This window comes from Cuculus canorus, chromosome 2 (genome assembly GCF_017976375.1).
Source record: "Cuculus canorus isolate bCucCan1 chromosome 2, bCucCan1.pri, whole genome shotgun sequence".
Classification (NCBI taxonomy): Eukaryota; Metazoa; Chordata; class Aves; order Cuculiformes; family Cuculidae; genus Cuculus; species Cuculus canorus.
Window position 1 is genome coordinate 12,018,309 of NC_071402.1, and position 20,230 is coordinate 12,038,538.

The window sequence follows — 20,230 nt, forward strand, 5'->3', positions numbered from 1 at the left end:
GAAGCTATCCCAATCTGTTCGGATGATTTGTCTTAGGGCAAAATGATCCCAATAGGTACAAGTGAATGGAAGTGAGAAGATGAGGGCAGACTAGGTAAGTTTTAAAGACGTCAAAGCAAATCCTTGGTATGACAGGAAAGACCAAAGGACAAGATTTTCCATTTGTGCTTGTTTTTAGCTGAGCTATGCATCCACTGACATCTGAGAACTTCTTAAAATGTGCCTTGCCTGAGAGCCAGAGTGCATCAGAGTTTAAAGTTACCCAGGAAAAAATGGCAGAGGGCAGGCAGTGCACTTGCATCTGTCTGTATCCCAGACCTATCCTCTCTCTGCTATCTTTTCACCCAGAAATCATTACTACTTCAGGAGATGAAAACTGCAGCAGCTTTTTTTTGCCTCATCTTTGAAAGCAATCTCTAGCCATAGTTGAAGGCAATGAGACCTGCTCAGCTCCTCTGAATATTGACGCACTCTGTATTAAATGCTGTGTAACAACAAGACCCACCCTGCAAAGCAGTCATGACCAGGATGTTGAGCACTGAGCACTGGCACAGGTTACTCAGGGAAGTTGTGGAGTCTCTGTCCTTGTAGATACTCAGAAGCCATGGTTGTAGTCAAAAGGTCATGGTTGTAGTCAAAAAGTCATGGTCTTGGCAGCCTGCTCAAGGTAGCCTTCCTTGAGCAGGTTGTGTGGACAAGATGACCTCCAGAGGTACCTTCCAACCTCAGTTTATCTGTGAGTCTCTGATGAAGACCATGAAGATATCCAGCATGCCAGCTATTTCACCGTGGTCTGCCATCAGCAGATAGTAGCTCAATATAGAGATAAATCACCAGGTATTTACTGCAGCGATCAAAGGGGTAGATCATGTGTGGCATAGTGGAAATTACTCTGTAATGCCACAGTCTAAGTTGCCTAAGCAATTTTGTAAGCTCGTTATCCCAAGATAGACACATTTTTTTAAAAAATCCAGTCCATTACAGTGATGTAGTAAGGGCATAGTCATGCTAATATTTTTTTCCACTTAGGAAGAGATTATACCAGAAAAAATGTCCATGCCCATGGCAGAGGTGTTGTAATTAGGTGATCTTTAAGGTCCCTTCCAACTCAAACAATTCTAAGCATTTTTATTCCAGTGTCATGGGATGGATTGGGGGCCAATGGGGAGGTCCTGCTGCATTTCCTGCCAGTCTGCACCCTGGCACCTGAGCTCCTCTCACCCTGACCTGGCTGCATTGCCTGTCCTCTTCAATGGGTCTCTGCTTCACATCAGCTGAGCCACAGTCACACGGAAGCCAAGAAGAGGAAACAGCTTTTCTATACTTAGGTGTTCCCATTAAGATTAACTGTATGGAGGCAGCAGCACGGTAATTTTGTGTGGCAAGGCAAAAAAAAAAAAAAAAATAAAGCATCAGCTGAGCTCATTTCATAAACCAAAGTAAATGGAATGAGATCACAGTATGGATTATATACTTCTCAACTTAAATTGCCTGCTGCAAGCAGTGGAGTTACTGCATTTTCCCACCCATACCAGAATTGTCCACCCAAGGCAGTTACCAAGAAACCCCCCACTAGAGACAATGCAGGACCTGAAATTAGTTAAAACAGGAATGGGCTGCAAAACTTTATGAAATCCTGTTTGCCCTTTAGTTTTAAAATGGATTTGGCTGAACCGGTTTCTAAACTGGCTGTAGAGCCAGGACGGGCCAGCAGGATCACCTTGAGAGGCAGACAGTAGAAGTTTAGCTCCTCATACCTACCTTGATCAGAGCAGTGCCCCCTTCTACTAGGGAGGGTGGAGTGCTTTGCCTGATAAAAGGCTGAGCTCAGCAGACATTAAAGGAAGATCATTAGGAAAGATCAAAAGGTAGGAACGGGAGATAGAACTGCAACATTTGCAAAGTTACAAAAGTCTTCCAGTGAGAATGAAGAGATAGATGCTGTGATGCTAAATGAATGGAGCAACCTAGATAATGATATCAGAATGAAATTAATTAAGAGAAGATTAAAGAAAGATTGCAAAATTAAGGTTGTAATCCTGGCCCTGCTGGAGTCAATAAGTGTTTTGTGGTTTGTGTGGTGCTTCGTGAAGAGGCCGAGATTTTGCTCCCAATGCAGAGCAAGACAACTAAAGTATGAATTGAAAGCTAATTTACACAAAGCCAATTAAATTAGGGAATAAATAAGTTGTGGTGACCTTATAATCACAAAATCGAAACCATGCATGGCTGGAGCATCCAGCAGGATAATACGATTCGTATCAATGCTATCATTGACCTGCACACTATGGGGTGTTCATGATGACTTTAGAGTGGCTGTCATAGGATACCAGATATGCCGTAACATCTGGCAGGACAAGGCTTTTTATTCAAAGTGTTTTAAACAGGTTTGAACTGGCAAAGTGAGTTCACACTGCATCGGTACTTTGCATTGTATGCATGCAGTGTGTCTGTTGCAGGAGCTGGCACTCTTCGATGGGAGTTACTGTTCCTCTGAGCAAGCTCCTCAAGGGCCAGAAACAGCCACATATACAGAGGAACCGCATGGAAACATTAACTGACCTTAAAATTTTCTGGCACGTAGCATTCCCGTACAGTAGTGCATGACATCATTAATGGGAATTTGGCCACTGATTTAGAGAAAAAGAGACTGGAAAAGGAGTTAGAGGGATGGGAGAACCCGCACAGCCAGGCAGCATGGTGCAGCTGCACAGACCTCTGTGGCAGTCACCTCACTGCCCAGATGTTTTGCTCCAGCTGCTAAGAGGTCATAACTATGTGGCAATTATTTCGGTTCTCAGAGCCCCATTAATGCTTTTTCAGTTTGTGTTCACTGTTTTTGGTGTCACGCTCAGGTCTGACTTTTATGGCAGCCTGCTGAAATGAATGGGAAAGGGGTGGATTAATTTTAATTAAACCCCATAAGCCAAAAATTAAATTTGAATAAAAGTACAGAAGCTGATGAATGCTTTTGCCCTTGCAAAACACAGAAGAAATGCTATATTGTTACATAAGGGCAGAAGAGTAATATTTTTTCTCTCTTTCACAAATGCAAAAGGAGGAAAGCGTTTGTCAGTATGAATCCAATTTTACAGGGAGGGAATAATACATTACATAGTTAAATCACTTTGATGTCAATTCTATTTTGCAATCACTTCATAAGATATTTATATAGTCTTTTACATTCCCTCAAAGTGTAGAAGTCTAGGCACAATACAATATTATCTTACTCTTTACCATAATGATGAAAGATGAGAACACATAAGATTTTACTTGTGCCCAAAGAAAATTCTACTTTACCCTAGATGAGAGGAATTTTGCAGATCAAATTAATATTACTAAACAGTACAATTTATCAAAATAGAATGTCTTTTCTTCTCTGAATCCATTGTGAATCACAGTGTCTGCAGCCAATACGTGGTGAACTATTAGAAACTGTCGGGATAATTTTTGTAAAATCTCTATCTATGAAAAATACTTGGTTAATAAAAGTAGAAAACAAAACCAGCTCCTTTTCCACTCCCGTCCATCATACTTATACAATATAAACAAAACCTAATATTTAAAAGCTAGGTTGTAGCTGTTATATAGCTATGCTGTTTACAGTTGAAAACTTAGTCTTGTTCAAGGCAGAAATATCTTTACTCAGGTTCCTGAGAAACTAGCTGACAATATTTGATTTCTCTCTGAAATTTCTATGTGCCTGGAACATGGACTATAACATAATGCTGGCAAAATATGTTGCTATCTCCTTTTAATATAAATTCTGGTCACTCCTCTATTCCTGCATTTAATGTGTAGCCTAAAAGTAGAGCATGGAATAGTGGAAAAACCATGACAGAAATTGGGGGTGGGAAGATCTTCTTTGATGTCTAATCCAGCATTCTCACTGTGTTGTCTACATTTTTAGTTAGTTTTTGATACTTCAACACTGGCCTTCCTCATTGGAAAGTCTTGTTCTGGTAGCAGTTATTACTGAACAGATTTTCTTCTTGGGACACATGCAACATGAATAAAACCAAATTATTTAAGGACTGATTGCAGTGCAGTCACATGAAGACGCAAAGAATTCCAGGAAACAGCATTGCCCATATCAGACTGAATAAACCTGAATGAACTAAAGAAACGAGACTGAAAAAATTTAGAAGCTGAGAATTGTGGGGTCTGTCCAGTGCTGGGGTAGGAGCCCACCTGGTATCGTAGACACCACTTTTCTACAAGAGAAGAAGAGAGAGGGTGTTTTTGTACAGTGGGGAAGCATGCAGACTTTTAGTTCATATTTGCTGTATCTGCACAGTTGCAGCATTGATCCCTCTTCCCCAGTTCATCCATAGCGCAGCGCAGCCTTGGTTATAAGCCAACAAGAGCTTTGTCATACACTCAGCTGGGCGCTAGATCACAGAAACTACCTGCACTAAGAGGCTTTGTTTGGTTCTGCTGTTGTCACAGAGGAGATTAATGGCAGAAGAAGTGGAAAGAACCTCGCACTCCAGCAGCTGCATCCTTATAAGCAGCCCCTTGCACATGCGTGATGCCTGGAAGAAAATTGTGCTGGAGAAGGGGAGTGCTGCTGTGCAGCTGCAACCTGCAGCGATCCAGAGATGTCCCTAGGGATGTGGCTGCAGGAGCAGGGCTTTGCGTTTGATCACGCATGCTATCACTTCAGCCTGCAGAATTTTGAGGGGTTTGTCTTCTCATAGTGGTTGTACATAAAGCGCTATTCCTGTAATTTTTATGTTGCTTTTTTTTTTTTTCTCCTGTCCTCAGTCATCATGGATAAATTAGCATGAAGGAGCTGATGAGGCTAATTAGTTCCAAGCAGTGTTTCTCTGCTTGGTAGTCTTTGTTACCTAGTCAGATTGCTCTGTTTTGCAGCTTGAATTTTAAAACCTCTTCATTCACAACACTTTTTCCTTTATTTCTTCTTTTTTGTTTATTTTGATCCTACAGGGGAAACATATTTCCACACAATTGGAGCATAGAAGCCTGCAAGAGAAGTTATACATGGTTGCAAGAAAGGTTTTGTCTTGAATGGAAATGTGTCAACAAAACAGAAGCCATGGCAAAACCCATAAACAGACATATGTGAAGGGTGAGTTTAGCAACAAAATGCAGTCACCATAATAATGTCAGGAACTAATCTGTCTAGCTGCTTTCTCCCAGATATGTAGAACGAGGAATAGCTCAGCAAGTCCTACATCAAGCTGGAAACTGCAGTTCTTCTGGGAATACGATACTTTGCCATCAAAGTCAGCTAGTCGTACAACTCCACTCTCAGCCAACGACTTCTCCCTCACATCTCATGGCTTCAAGCATGACCGTGCAGATGTGCCTTGTAGCTGAGGTACCCATGCATGGGTCACAGCTTGAAGCAAGGTTCGCTCGGTAACTACAAACATTAAATGGTTCTGGTAAGTGGCAAATAAAAATTTTTCATATGCACTAATATTCAGCACCAAGGGTCATACTCTTTATTATCACAAAAATGAACTCATCTCATTTCCTAGGAAGATAGAGTCTGGGGGCACTTAGGGAGAAGGTTCATTGTCTCTGTTTACAGAGAAAAATGTGAAAAAATACACTACTGTGTAGTCAAGAACTGATTAAAAGGTGGTATTGTCACTGCCTGGCCAGTGTCTCACTCAACCCTGTTTTCCACCTGGATGCACAGTAACTGAGCCGTTCTGTGATGTGCGTTACTGAAACCATTGAGTCCACTGCCATCAGCAAGATGCTCCAAATCCATGGACCCTCCCATTGACTTCTGAGCTATTACTCTGAATCTTGATAATGTTTGCACTGTTGTCTGTCCTCACTAACTCTACAGCTATGACTGAGATGAGTAAATGGCACAAAAGCAGGCAAAACCTGCTGAATGTCAAATGTTTTATACTGAAAATGAAATCCAGCTTTGTTGGCTCATCTCTCTCGTTTCTTGATTTTTTTTTTTTTTTACTAGATAGTTTTAGGCTTCATCTGAGTGGAAACCTCAAAGGGAAACCAGGGCTTAGTTTTCAGTCAGCAGTCTTTTTTCAGAAACTCCCTTAGATGTCCCTTTAAAATGAGGAAATGGCAAACCCATAAGCTGGGAAGTAAATCCTGAGTCTCTTCCCAAGCTGCCTGCTTATATTAGGATCCCCTATCATTCAGTTTTATTTTTCTGTTAATTCATTGCCAGGTGACTCTAATATGGATTCATAATAATAAAAAAAAAAAAAATTAAAAAAAAATCTCCAGCATATTAGGAGGTGGTTCATCTCTGTAGATGAAACAACCACCTCTACCTTCCGCTTTGAAATACATTCAGATTTTAACTGTAGTGGCCTGGCTTATTTCCAGTTTACAGTAATTCTATTCCACTTACCTGAAATTCTGCTTTTAATACAACTCTGATGAAATGTTTGTCATCTCTCAAGTGCCTGCAATGGTTGCAAAGTGCTAAAGGAGCAAGAGTGGTTATGGCAGGGGCAAGTAAAGTGATTTCTTTATAGGCAGTGATAAAATTTTCAAGAGCATCCTCTGCTGACATGAGTCTGTTTCCCTGGAAGAAACATGAACTTGCCCCATACTCAGACAGGAGGTGAATTAAGCCCACACAGGTGCTTTTGTACATCCCGATGGTCCCCCAGCACGTTCTGTGTTGATACACTGAAGTCATTCAGATAATTAGTTGGCTGGAAAGACGAACTTATACACAGGAAAAAAATTAAAATGGAACCCTAAAATTCAGTATTATTAAATGAGAATAGTGAGACTATATGATAAAAGCAATTTTATTTTCACTATGATGGTTTGTTTCTAGTTTCTTTTGCTGCCATACTTTGTCTAATGCTTTTCTGGAAGAGAAGTGGCTTGAAATCTCCTGTGAAAGCAAAGGAGCAGAGAGATGAAGCTAAAAATGCCTCTTGTATTTCAAGTAGTGTTTTGGTTTAGCTGTCTGGCAAGCACTGTAAATACTGTATTTTATTTCAAGGCTCAGAAGCTTCTTTTATAAGCTCATCTCCTTTATTGCTCCAAAACAGCAGCAAAACCAAACACTTTCCTATCCACATACAATGTGCTGCTAACTGCATCCCAGAAAGTCCTACAGGGTATCTGTCTTCCAAATGTCCTAACCTCTTGTGTGGAGCTGGAAAGTGGAAGCCACCTTCCTCTTTATTGTAGCAGCAGTTTAGTGACCAGGAGGCTTTTTTTTAGCCCCTCACCAATTTATTTAAATTATTAAATAAATGTTAAATTTATTTCAGTTTTATTACCTTCATTCGGTACCTTGTAATCTTTCAACAAAGTAAGAAATGTCAAATATGAAACGTCATCGCAGAAAAATCAGTCTTTAAGAGTGACAAGTTGTGATCATTTTCATGATCTAGTGTACTCTTCAAGTCGGAAAGTGGCAAGCAGAACTGATGCTTGTATCCTGCAAGTACCCTGTTCATCGAAAGACCTAGAAACTTCTGCAGCTAGAAAAAAAAACAACCCCAAAATATTCTCCAAATAATTTAAGAAGCCGACAAATAAGTTTATTAATTATTGTGGTCTAACCTCATTTAATGGGAAGAAGTGAGGTGTTTTTCCCAACACATGGAAGAGGGAACCAAAGCTGACAGACTTTTTTTCATAGTTTGTGGATGGATCTTTACCTCCTGGTTTGTCTTGGAGGATAGGGATGCAGCTAGAAATTCTCAAACACAGCTAGCTTCTGTTCCAAAGCAATAGCTAACATAGGGAGCATGCCAAAAGGCAAGTGAAATTCATATTCTTTTAAAATAAGTTATCTTGTCTAATAAAAGATAGAACTTTTCTGTTATTCAGACCTGGAAGATGCCCTGATTTACAGTTCAGATACAATTAACAGTTTCATTTCGCATCATTCTTTTTCTTCATAAGTGAAACTCTGAATCACACACTAAAAAAAAAAACAACTGCAGACTATTTCTATAAAGCCAGTTACAAGCGGGTAGTGTAGACAAATTGAAGGAAAAAGGCTTACTTTCTCCTGGTTTTATAACAATGATTTATTTCCCCAAGAAGTCTTCAGCCCAGCACCTAAAGCACCTCATCGAATGAGGTTCAGACACACCTTTTGGAAGCCTCATGTGCAAAATTGTTCGGAATCTTACTGTAGGCTTTGTAGGGCAGAGAGCATTGGCATCTACCTTAAAAAGCTCCTTCCGCTTTCCACCCCATGTACATCCACACTCAACTCTTCTTCTTCATGCTCTGAACTCAAAATCAATAGAACACCTGAACTATCAGTCACAGTTCAGCTGCTGCCACTGGTGTTATCTGACCATGTGGTTAGAAACCAAGCAAATACGCATTTAATGGGGATTATGAAAACAGAAAAATACAAGGTTCGACTTTTTCAAAAAGCACCTTCTTCCTCAACATCAAAGGGCTCATTGATTTCTTGCTTAAGTTTTTACCAGAGTGGAGGTAAGTGGGTAAAAGTAGGGGGAAAAAAAAAAATCCAATCTGACCTTATGAGCTGTGTCAAGCAAGTACTTTATGGTCCACCCAAAGCTGATCATGAAACAATTCCTAGATGTAAATATGATTTAATATGTCTGGCAAATGTTAGGAATCTGTCTGAACACGGTCTCCAGGTGAGAAATAGCTCTTCTTTTCCCTTGCTCCCATAGTATGTTTTTCCATGCCCTTGTCCTTGAACTTTGTATTCCTTGAAATCCCAAGTAACTATTCATATTAATAAAGCGTTAAGGTGTTTGACCAGGAAGATTGGCTCTGCTGATTTCAGCACTTAAAAAGGGAAACCGCTGTTGTTTTAACCACTTCAACACTCACCATCTCAGTTTGTTTTCTTATCCCATTTAACTTCTATTCAAAATCAAACAGGAAGCAATTAAGGTGAGCCTACTACAAAGCAGCCCTCCAAATATGTAGCTGTGTTTCTAGTGCAGAATGGAGGTCATGCCCTGAAAATGTAATTAAATGTATTTGGAAGGAATGCAGAGCCCATAACACAGGGGTGACTGGTGTAAAAGTACAGCACCTCAACTTTACTTTCAGCAGGCAGCTGAACTCAGCCAAGACAGACATTGCTACCTGCACCTTCATTGTGACACTGGTGTAACAGAAAAGTGGGTTAGTCTAACAATTTCACCTATTTGAATTAATAGAAGGGGAGAGGAAAAAAACAGCTCCCTACTAAGCTGCAAAAGTGTTATCACCTCTCACCCAACTCCTCTTTGACCTTTGTCAGGTCACTGCCATGACATGGATGTCGTGAAAATAAGCATCTAATGACAACAGTGGGAGACAAAGCAAAGTCTTTACACAGGATTTAGCTAATTATATTTTGGGCAAATATTTATTTATCTAAAAACAAAATATTTTTAAAAGAAAAAATGTATTTAAATAAAAAACAAAATTGTGAAATGTTATGGCACAGAAGTTCAAGACAAGTATAAATCCAGTTGCCACAACTGTTGTGTATTAATGTTGCACATTTTTCTATAAAGACTTTATTAAAGGTATTTACATGGCAATAAGATGTGTAAATATATACAGCAATCTGGGGACGACTTTTTTTTTTTGCTTTTTGGATTCTCATATGAAAAAATGCCTTAAATACAAAATTTTAAAAGAAAAAAAAAAAAAGTTGGGGAGTTCATCCCCAAGCATGAAGAATGTCCCATCATCCCTTATGCCCAAAGTATCAATTATGAGGCAGTTTTGAGGTTCTGGCCAAACCCTTGGGAGATTCAGCCAAGGTTGTGTAGTCTCAAGTTAAATCGCACAGCATGCAGTTGCAATAGTTCCATACTTGATGGACTGGTGTAGTTCATGAGTGATATTAGAAACATTAATATTTTATCATGGTTTCAGTCTAGTTTGGGTTATTCTAAGCGATGCCCAAGAGTTCCTATGCACAAGAGTTCCTTAACTGCTCAAGTTTGTGTTTCAACTGTTCTCTCCTCCGCCTCAACTGCTCTTTCTCTGCAATCAGTCTGTGTTCATCCGACTGGATGGAAAGAACGTACTCTGTTGCCTTTTTCAGGATGACAACCTTGGGTGCCTTTTCATTGTTGGCCACCTCGGGTATCTGGTCACGCAAGGCAAAGAAACTCAGCTTCAGCTCGTTTCTCCTCTGGCGCTCCAAGACATTGTGTGTTCGCCTCTTGTCATTCTCTTCTGAATCTGATGTACGGGGACTCGAGCATTTTCGGTTATTGCTGATCTGTTTGAGAACTCTGCCACTGTCCAACTTTAGCCTTTTTGCAGCTGGGTATTCAACCTTGGTGGAAGGAGGAGCGGCATAGTTGTGCTGGTGGATGTTAACGTGACACCGTTTGAGAACCAGCGGGCTGTGGTGGGGCTTACTGTGCTCTTCTGATGTGTCTGTGCTGGACTCTGTGCTGGATTCGGATTCATTTGCTTCAGCTAATGTAACGACATCAATTTCCTCATCTTCCTCTTGTTCTTCTTCTGCAAGGAAAAAAAAAAAAAAAGACTTATAAGCTGATCTGTGCAAAAATAGTCTCAAGATCACTTCATTTATAAGAGGTCACTCTGAGCTGCACAGCAAGGAACTCATCTATAAACCCTTCCTACACCCATTTGATGCTGCTGGACTCCACTTGCCCCTAAACAACCTTCCCTTTAAGGAAGCAAAGCTTCAAGTGCAATAGGACACAGACCGCGTTCCAATGCCCGGATCCCTGATTTCAAAAGTTGCAGAGATCTTGCGTAATTCTGAGGAGCGTATGAAAGATAGCAGGAAAGTTTAACCTCGGTTGTCAGCAGTACAGCGCAATAAAGCTCCCAGACTCAGCTGCTCCTAATTAAGGATTTAGAAGGCTTTGGCCACGCCTCAAAAGAAAGCTTACTTAACACATATGTGTAGTCAGAGACGTTTTCTGAATCTCTCTCGATCTGCTAATTTGTGGAAAATCCAAGAGAGAGGGAGGAAAAAAAGGGGGGGAAAAAAAGGAAGGCTGTAGCGCTTTCAGTAGAAACTCACTTTTTAAACCCAATTTATGAGGGAGCGGAACACGCTGTCAAATACCTAAGGAAGCATTTCTAAAACTTTCCCAGCCCCATCCACCCTTGTGCAGTCACTTTCACTAGCACCTCCCTGCCTGCCCATTCCCCCCCGGCTCTCGGGAGGGAGTTAACTCCTTCCCAGCCCGCGCGTGGCACCGGGACACCGCGGCGGAGACCCACTCTTGACTCCCATATGAAAGTTTACCCCCCTCTCTCTTTAGATCTTTTGATTTTCCCACCCCCTTTCCTCCGGAGGGAGAACCGGGCTGGTTTTCCACGAAATGCATTCCTCGGGAGCCTCTCTGCGCCTCGCTAACGTGGCATTTAGCAACAGCCCAGGCGGGGGGAGAAGGGAGCGGGGCGGCTGCAGCCCCGGCCGCGCGCGGGTCCCCACTCACCCGAGTCGCTGCTGGTGGTGGGCGGCGTGTCGTCGCCCAGCAGGGACGAGGGGCTGGAACCGGGCGCTCCCGCGGCCCGCGGAGCCCTCTCGCTGAGCGGGTAGGGAAAAACCACCGAGGGGTCGATGCAATCGGCGGCGGCGGCGCCCAGGTCGTGCAGGTAGAGCCCGGCCGAGGCGGCGGGGCAAGCGGCGGCGATGCCGGGCGGCGGCGGCCCCGCGGGCGGCGGCCCCGGGCGGGCGGCGGGGCTGCTCCCCCCATCCCGGCGGGCAGCCTGGTAGGACGCCAGCTTCTCCGAGACCACCTTCTCCAGCTTGGCGGCGGCCGAGAAGCCGCTCCACATGCAGTCCTGGATGATGATGGACTTGACGAAGGACTCGTCGTCCGGGTCGCAGATGAAGCTCTGGTTGACCATGTCCCCCCCGAGGAGCTCGGTCACGATCTCCAGCTGGTCGGCGGTGGAGGGGAAGCAGGAGGCGGCGGCCAGGCTGGAGCGGCGGCTGGGGGAGAGGGGCGGCGTGGGCAGCAGCTCAAACTTCTTCCAGATGTCCTCGGAGGGGGCCGGGGGCTGCAGCTCGCTGCCCCGCTGCTGCGCCGCCAGGTAGAAGTTCTCCTCTTCCTCCTCGAAGTAGAAGTACGGTTGCACCGAGTCGTAGTCGTAGTCGTAGTTCTTGCTGGGGAAGCCGGCGCTGAGCGGCATCGTGGCGGCTGGTGCCTGCGGGAGGGACCGGGGGGACCGGGGTGAGCGGCGGGGACCGGCTCCCACCGCGCAGCGCTCCCTCCCGGCTCCCCGCGCAGCCGCGTTTCGTAACTTAAAAAATAGAATAATAAAGAAAAAAAAAAATCTACGCTCGACCTCCCTCCCCTTCGCACCCTTCTCCCTCCCTTCCACGCTCGGCAGAACAACGATCACCGAGGGGTCGGGCTGGAAGACCACCCTCCTCCCCGTACGCCCCCCCGCCCCCCCTACACCCCGAGGGGCTCCGGCAGCTCCACTGGGGCTCGGCGCCTCGTTCGCCGCCACCGAGCTCCCACCGAGCCCCTTCCTTCCCTCCCGGGGCTGCAGCGCCATCCCCATCCCATGCCCGGCAGCTTCCAGCCCAGAGCCAGGCTGCTCCCCAGCCGCCCACCTGGGCGAGCTGCGAGAGGACCTTGGCAAACTTTGCCCAATCTCGTTATATATACACACACATATATATATATATATATATATATATGCATATACGCAATAGGTGCAATAACCATAACCTGCCTGCGTATACGCGGGAGAAACAAATCCCCCCTTCAGAAAAAAAAAACAAAAAAAAAAACAAAAAAAAAAAACAAACGCAAAAAAACCCCAACACAAAAAAACCAACCCAAAACCTAAGCTAAAAAGCCGAATCAAAAAAAGAAAAAAAATAATAAAAAAAAAATTAAAATCCGAACGCAAGAAAAAGGATCGGGGACACCGGTGCCCCCACGGAGAACATCCCTCGGGAGGGACCCCCAGTGTCACCGCGTCAGTCCAAACGCCGCGACCGATCGAGGGATGGGCAAAGCAGAGCCCCGCGACTCACCGGCTTCTCCAACGCGCCAGCTGCGAAACGTAGCGAGGCAATTATTGCGGGGAACAACAGGACAAGGGGGGCAAAAAAATGCAGTAAAATATAATTAAAAAAAAAAAAAAACCCTCCGGAAAGGGCGAGGGTGAGGGGGAAAAAAAAGACAAAACGCCGAAAGAACGTAGATGTCTTCGTCCCACCACGGTGTATAAAGAAATAATAAACCACACAGAGCAGCGGAGAGAAGCCGCCTTCCCGGCGTGCGGCAGATTGTAGGATCCAAGGCGGCGCGGCGCGCGCTGTCCGGTACAATAGAAGTTTTAGTTGGTTTTCCTTTCTTTAAAGCGCCGGCGAGGGGCGGGCGGGAGGCGCCGCGGGGGCGGGGGCAGCACCGCGGGGCCCCTGCGCGCTCCCGCCCCGCAGCCGCGCAGCCTCCGCGCTCACCTCCGGCTGCGCGGGGATGCGCTGCGCTCCCCGCCCCTCCCGGGAAAGGCGGCGATGCAGAGCTCCGCCACCTTTTTTTTTTTTTAAATTTATTTTACTATTTTTTTTTCTTGGTTGGCTTTTTACTACGAGGAGAGGTCGGAAGTAAACATAGTAAAAAAAAAAAAAAAAACCACACGCTCCATACTAGTAGGGATTAAAAGGCGTTTCCTCGCCTTCCCCTCCTCCCGCCGGGTTTCCAGCAGGGAGAGCGCGATGCCCCCCGATGGCGGCGGCAGGGAAAGGGGCTTCGCTCTCTCCCCTGCCCCCCTCCAAGCGCTTGGCCCCGGGGGCAGGGGGAGGCGCTGGCTCCCGGCACAAAGAAGCGTGTGTGGCTCGGGCACCCCCCGCCCCGGTCGCCGCTCCATTATCCCGCCTCTGCCGGCGCCTGCGGAGGATTAAACCGGGAGAAGGAGGCTGCGGGGGGAGGCGGGGGTCACCTTGCAGAGTCCTCCTTCGCGCGGTTCGCCGGGTGCGCTCCCTCCCCGGCTTTGACTCCCCCCCGGGTGACCAGCACCCCTCGCTTTCGGCCACCCCGAGGGGGCGCGGAGCAGCCGCCGAGCCCCGACCGGGTGTCCTCGCAACGCGGCGGGTCCCATGGGGACCGCCCCCCCGGCAGATGCCGCCGGCAGCCCGCACGGACACCGTGACCCGCTCCGGGCGCAGCCCCCGCACCTGCGGTTCTCCCGCGCATCCTTCCCCGTATCGCTGGAGAAGGAGCGATACCCCGCGGTGCGCCCTCAAAACGGTTCCAGACAGGCGGAGGGGAGGAAGGGGGTATTCCTATCGATATATTTATTTATTCCCTCTCCCAGGTCTTTTCTGAGCACAAGCCAACGCCAGGCGAGAGGACCCCCACGCCCTCTCCCCACCCCCGGAGAGGCGCTGGGGGCGGCCCCGCTTTCCCACGGCCGCTACCGTGGGGGCAGCGCGCCCTCTGGCGGCCGGAGCGCGCCCGCGGGAGGCAGCGCCCACCCCCGCGCACCTGCGGCTCCTCCGACTCTCTCCCGCACCCCCGAAACCTCCCTCCCACCCACCCCAACCCCCTTTCTACACCTACAACCCCCTCTTCCACCACCTCAACCTCCTCCCGCAAAATAACTCCCGTTTCGGTTTAGCGCTCTGTTTCTGCTGAGCAGCACTTCGGCACGCAGAGTCTTTACAAATATCACGCTTATCACGGAGTAGCTACAGGCAGAGTTTGGACCGTTTTCTGCTGTCCCATGTGTTGTTGGTAAAGGAGGGACAGTTTTACGCAGAAAGAATCAGAAAACAACCAAGAACCGTTGTGTAGTCATAATGTGGATGCTTCACCTACTGACATTTTCAAAATCGAATTTACCCTTGCTCAGAGGTGGCTTAAAATATGTGATGCTATTTTTGAAAGCCATCACCCCCCGGTCTGTAGCAGATCTTGCTGCTGTGAATGGAAATAACGTGACTAAAGGCAGGACTGAACCCAGCCAGAAAGGTACAAGATCCAAATTCATCTGGTTATAACTAGAGTAAAGCACGGTGTAGGCACTTCTGTCTATTTAGGAACAGCATCAGAATAGCCATACACAATAAATGTCCTCAAAATTGTAAAAGATGTTGAAGTTCAGCCAGAGCTGGTAAGAGTAGAAATACTTTGAAACTACTCCAGTACAGATAAGGTTGAAAATCATATTCCTGTTCATGATGCTCTGCAGTCAGAGAGAGAACAATTTACTGTAGTATCACAGTTTACTGTAGTGTCACAGAGGATTGTGACTTCAAGTGAGGAATAAGTGACATGAACAGATGGACTCTTAAAAATACCCTGTGTTAACATGAATGGAAAAACAGGAAAAGAGGACTGGAAGAAATGTGCTATTGAAACAATACAGCCTATAGAGTAAACAGTCTTTAAAATATTCTATAGGGTTTCTTCATCTCTCTTACAGACTCTAAGTTTGCTTTTCTTGGGGAGCCCACTCTGAGGTGTACCAGCACAGGTCTTCCGTGACAGTTTCAGCATGGGTAAGACATTTTGCTCTGATATCCAGCCCAGCTGTAAAAGAACACAGGCAAGATATGAAATCAGTGAGCATAAATCTCCAGTAAAAAGGCAATTTTGACAAAATAGCTGTTATATGGGAAGAATAAATACACAAGTATAACATTAAGGGGAAAGCAGAGTCAACGTGATCGTTTTGACGTGAGATAAATAGTGATAAATAGGAAACAGAAGGGGGGTGAGCCAGGAGCCTGGGTGTAATTTATGTGTGATGGCAGAGGGGGAACCTGCGAGAAGCAGAAATGAAAGCAAAACCTGAGAGAGAAGTGGAGATGGTGGAAAAAGCTCTCATATCTCGCTGAGCCTGGAAACCCCTGAGACAATTTGTAATGCCATGCATGTCTGTGCTACTTACTGCATATTTTATTTTCGGGACACCACATCTGCAGTTTCTTTTTCAGCCAATGATAAGCCATCTAATAGTTCTAGAATCACCATGAACTTCAATCTATCTTCAGAAAGGTCTGCTGAAGTTTTCACGGGAGCTCTCCACAGCTTTGCAGGTTGCTGGTCTTCCACTGGTAAGAAATAGGAAAGCACTAGCTGGATATTAATTAGTCCTGGAAAGTACTGGCTCCTTGCACATGAGATTTACCCAAACAAATGTGGTCCGCGCACTCAAGAACCATTAAAATAGGTTAATTGCACCTATGTGCATCTGATGGCACCCATGCAGGGAAGTATGTCTCCACAGCTGCCCCAGTCCCTCAGAGGACCCCAGTCCATACCACAGGGACAAGATGAACTGGATTTCTGTTATTACTATGAAAAACAGTAAAAAAAATGTGTTATTTTTTTCATCTCTTTCAGTGGCTGTAATTTCTTTAACAATAGGAGGTGAGATGTGCGTAGGCAGAAGCTGACAGCGTTTCTGCAAGCTGCGCAGCATTGAGTAAATCAATACCGTCTTCCTACCCACCCCTTCCAGGCTCAGAAAGACTCATATGCTGCACTAACAAGTACCTTCTCAATGGACTTCCCCAGAGCAAAAGAGAAATACAGACATCTGGGAGGGCCACTGTCCTTGTCTGTGTGCTGTGCTGTAAAACAGAGACTGAAATACACTTCCAGTCAAAGATGTAGAGGGACCAGCACCACTGCAGCTCCCATCACGACCAGCCCAGTACAGCAGCCCAAGCTTTGGGCTGCAAGTCTTTAGAATGATAATGCAGTTTGCAGAAGAAAGCAGTGGGTTTTGTGGGTGCTGTGCATCAGTAAAGATGAATGAGAGGATCACAACAGTATCATAAAATAAAATAATTCTAGTTTTAAACCAGAAATAGTGGGTATCAAATACTAAACTCTTGTCTGCTGTTAGAAGACAAGGCTGTTTTCATACTCACCTTGTGGATGGCCACCTTCAGACAGTGATGTCATGAGATCAGTGACAGTAACATCTGCTGTAAATGTTTTATTTTACTTTCCCACGTGCTTTCAGATATGTGTCCCAGAGTACTTGCAGGAAACACAGCAGCTTCTTCCTCTGCCCCATTCTTCTGGTGATCTATCAGCCTGTGCTCCTCACTATGGAAAATTTCACAACTTTTATTCCCATCAGGAAAAGGGAAGCACACAGAAGAAAACAGAAGAAAACTAAGTGGCAAGAGGCCTGGGGAAAGAAAGTGTTATGTTGACCGTGCCCCTGACAGAAACCCACTGAAATGCCAGAAAGGTAAATTTTGTCATCCAGAGAATTAGGAGAGAGACTGAACTTCTACTTTGGCTTGCGCTACAAACACCAATCTTCAGCTCAAACCAGAGGAGATTTGAGACGGTCCTGCTCAGGATCCTGAGTTAGGACTTTTTATTTTCATTTTTTAATTTTTAAACCAAATATTTTAGAAATTGAACCTGCTTGATAGCTGGGTTTCTAATCTGACAGTGCATATGAAATCAAATCTTTAGTGAGACTAAAACATTAGCTATTTTTAAAGGACGTCTGGCATCATGCAGGTATGTATCAAAATATGCGTCCTCCTTTATCCCGTGCTATGTGATTGTGAAATAGAAGATAGCACTGGAAAAATACCTTCAATGTAGTGTAACTAACTTTTTTTTTTTTTTAATGTGGGGAATAAAATCCTTTTCACCAGCTTTAGTCTTTCCATTCTGTGCCACCTTTCCCCTTATTTGCTGCAGGGTAAAATTACCACAGCTGTTAATTTGCCTTTGTTTACAGTTTCAATTTGCTGTTCTTTCAAACTATCACAGTTATTAGTTTATTTTCAAACAGGCAGCCCTTGATTATATAAATATATGTTAAAATATTATATAAATAAAATATAAATATATATTTATTTTTATAAATATATTATTTATATAAAATAAAACTATTCAAATATATATGCAACCATTTTAAAATCTCCACACCAGCTACATAATAGTATATATTGTTTAAATATGCTACCTGTAAACTAATCTACATCCTATTGAAGGAAAATGGGAGTAGAGCTTGAATTAGCCCTTCCTACACAAATTAACTACTTTTGCTGTGAGTAACTGGGAGGGATCTGACCTAACACCAGTAGCTTTGGCATTCCCTTATAGAAAAAGAGTTTTGTCCAGCTGCGGATTAAGGGTGTATCACTGGAAATCTGCACTGATAAATCAGAATATTTTCAAGGCTCTTGTGAAAGATAAAGTTATTTTTGAAAATCTGGGTAGTTTTCTCTTCAAAAAGAAAAAGAAGAGCTATTTCAGAACAATCAGCCCAGAAAGGGCAATCATGCATCCCCAGGACTCTGCATTCCCTAAATTTTATGCTACAATTATCAGATTGTTAAGACGTCCTAGCTCTGCTTGATTAAGTCATTTTTAAAGTAGTAAGGCTATTTGCAACTACTTAATGATCCTTTCAGGTACCAACTTTCAAGACTTTCATTCATTTTAGAAGCCTTGATCTTTGGAGCTAAGATGGGATCTGAGCCTCTCCCATCACATTGCTCCAGCCTTTCAGTGTAGCAGGAGAGAGTTTCTGAATGATGCTCCCTGTTCCTCACCCTGCATGGAACTGGATATCGTCTGTGAGGTTGCGAGAACGAGTCTTTCTGCCTACCCATGCATGTGGAGCCACTTCCATATTGCACCTGCAACTGGAGAAAGTTCCCTTCCACTCAGTGTGGTGCCAAGGGGGTCTGCAGTACCTGTGCACCCGGTGGGAAGAAGGTCCAGAGCGCCAGAATAGCTGGAAGAGAAGGGACAGATTGGAAGTTATGCAGCAGCTTTTCTTATTAATGTTCAAGAAAAATAAACAGCCCTTCTTGCAGCAACTTCCTTGCAGGTTTGGTATGAAAGCAGAGGAGTGCGGAGCTCTCTGTAGTTCTTACAGCACATCCTGTGGAGGCACAGCTTCAGAAATATCTGAGTGTATCAGATATTATCTGGAGGAAGGAATGTGTCAGCTGACAGTGAGGTTGGAAACTATTGAAACTATTGTCAGCTGGGCCATTATTATAATTATCTCTTGTCTCTTCGAGAATTAATATCCAACAGTCCTGTTGCACCTACAAACAGGTGAGAGTATATAACTCTTCCAGGAATAACGCAGCTGGTTGCAAAATAGCTGCTATACGGATGAGGCATCTGATTGCTACCAAATTAACAGGTTCAGCCACAGGAAAACTTTCTGGGAAAGAAAGCAGGAAGAACATCTAAAGAAATATATATATGTGGGCTCTGGAAAGCACTGGAGAATGGAGGTGTTACTAGTCTTATTACAGCTTTTATGTGGTTGTAGTCAGTTTTCTGGAGAGCTGGAAGGTTGTATGAACCAATGCAAAGTCCAGAGCTCTGGTTCAAGCTGCCCACATAGACTATTTGAGCTCCCTGTCTGTCTCCATGCTGAGGAAGCTCAAGAGCACTCATGAGTTTTGCTCTTCTTGCGCAGTGGATGAATAATGATATTCTTGTTGTCAACGCCTATATTAGTCCTGGAGCTCTTGTTTGACCGTGCATTTATGGGAGGGAGGTAGATGAGCTTGTAGCAAGAAGTTTGTAGGTATTAACAAGAAACATTTCTGACTTAAGATGTCTGTCCTCCATGAATTTCTTCTATCAAGACATGTTTTCTAAGGGCTGCTTCAGGCAAAGGAACAGTCACATTAAAAAAAATGAATTGGTGAGCTAGGAATAAGTATAGTTGGCCTCTTCGGTCAAGGAGAAATAATTTTCAGTGCTGTCCCATTGACGTTAACTTTCCAGCCAGATTCAGCCAAAATGATAGTGCATTGAGAAACACATTGAGAAACAGCTGAGCGCATTTGTCCTCTGCTCAAGTTAGTGTGATGCTGACACAGCGCATTCATCCTCTGCTGGTGGTATGCTGACACCTTTCTCATGGGTAGCACTGTGCAAAGCCTTTCAGAGTAGCTGCCTAAAGCACTGAGCTTGCCAGTGGGGAACATTCTATCAAACTGATTCCTAAAAGATGTTGCATAGTTTCTAACTCTTCATACTTAAAAACCTTTTCATGCACTCAGCTGTTAGAATCTCCTAATAATGTCACGTGTCTGATACCCCTAACTTTTCTCAAATTTTACTATATTGTTCCGTACATTCTGAATGGATTTGGCCTTGTGTAGCCAGGTATAGCAAAAACATTACCTTGGTCAATGTTTTCGGGTCCTAATAGTCTTAGATCAGGCACCCAGAAGTGAGAGATAGCACCAAGAAGCGTGGCTTAATCCGTCAGTGACGGTTATGTTAGCAAGCTTCAGTCTTCAGGCTTTGTGTTACAGCCTCTGTATTCCTTTAAGCTCAAA

At 44.5% G+C, this 20,230-nt stretch overlaps 1 protein-coding gene across 1 annotated transcript; it reads right to left on the reverse strand.

Moving 5' to 3' along the window:
- Nucleotides 1-9,303: 9,303 nt before the first annotated feature.
- Nucleotides 9,304-13,256, reverse strand: MYC (MYC proto-oncogene, bHLH transcription factor). The gene is made up of 3 exons (XM_054060589.1): nucleotides 12,965-13,256; nucleotides 11,406-12,120; nucleotides 9,304-10,449 (listed from the first exon to the last, which is right to left on the reverse strand). Exons 2-3 carry the CDS (start codon nucleotides 12,103-12,105, stop codon nucleotides 9,887-9,889), a joined length of 1,263 nt encoding a protein of 420 aa, XP_053916564.1. The 5' UTR covers nucleotides 12,106-12,120; nucleotides 12,965-13,256; the 3' UTR covers nucleotides 9,304-9,886.
- Nucleotides 13,257-20,230: the final 6,974 nt, after the last annotated feature.

What these genes read in the sequence shown, in the direction of transcription:
- MYC (XM_054060589.1), bottom strand. Translation starts at nt 12,105, where the DNA reads ATGCCGCTCAGCGCCGGCTTCCCCAGCAAGAACTACGACTACGACTAC. An exon ending in CACCACCAGCAGCGACTCGG is followed by an intron (nt 10,450 to 11,405) that starts GTGAGTGGGGAC and finishes TTTTCCTTGCAG; the next exon opens with AAGAAGAACAAGAGGAAGAT.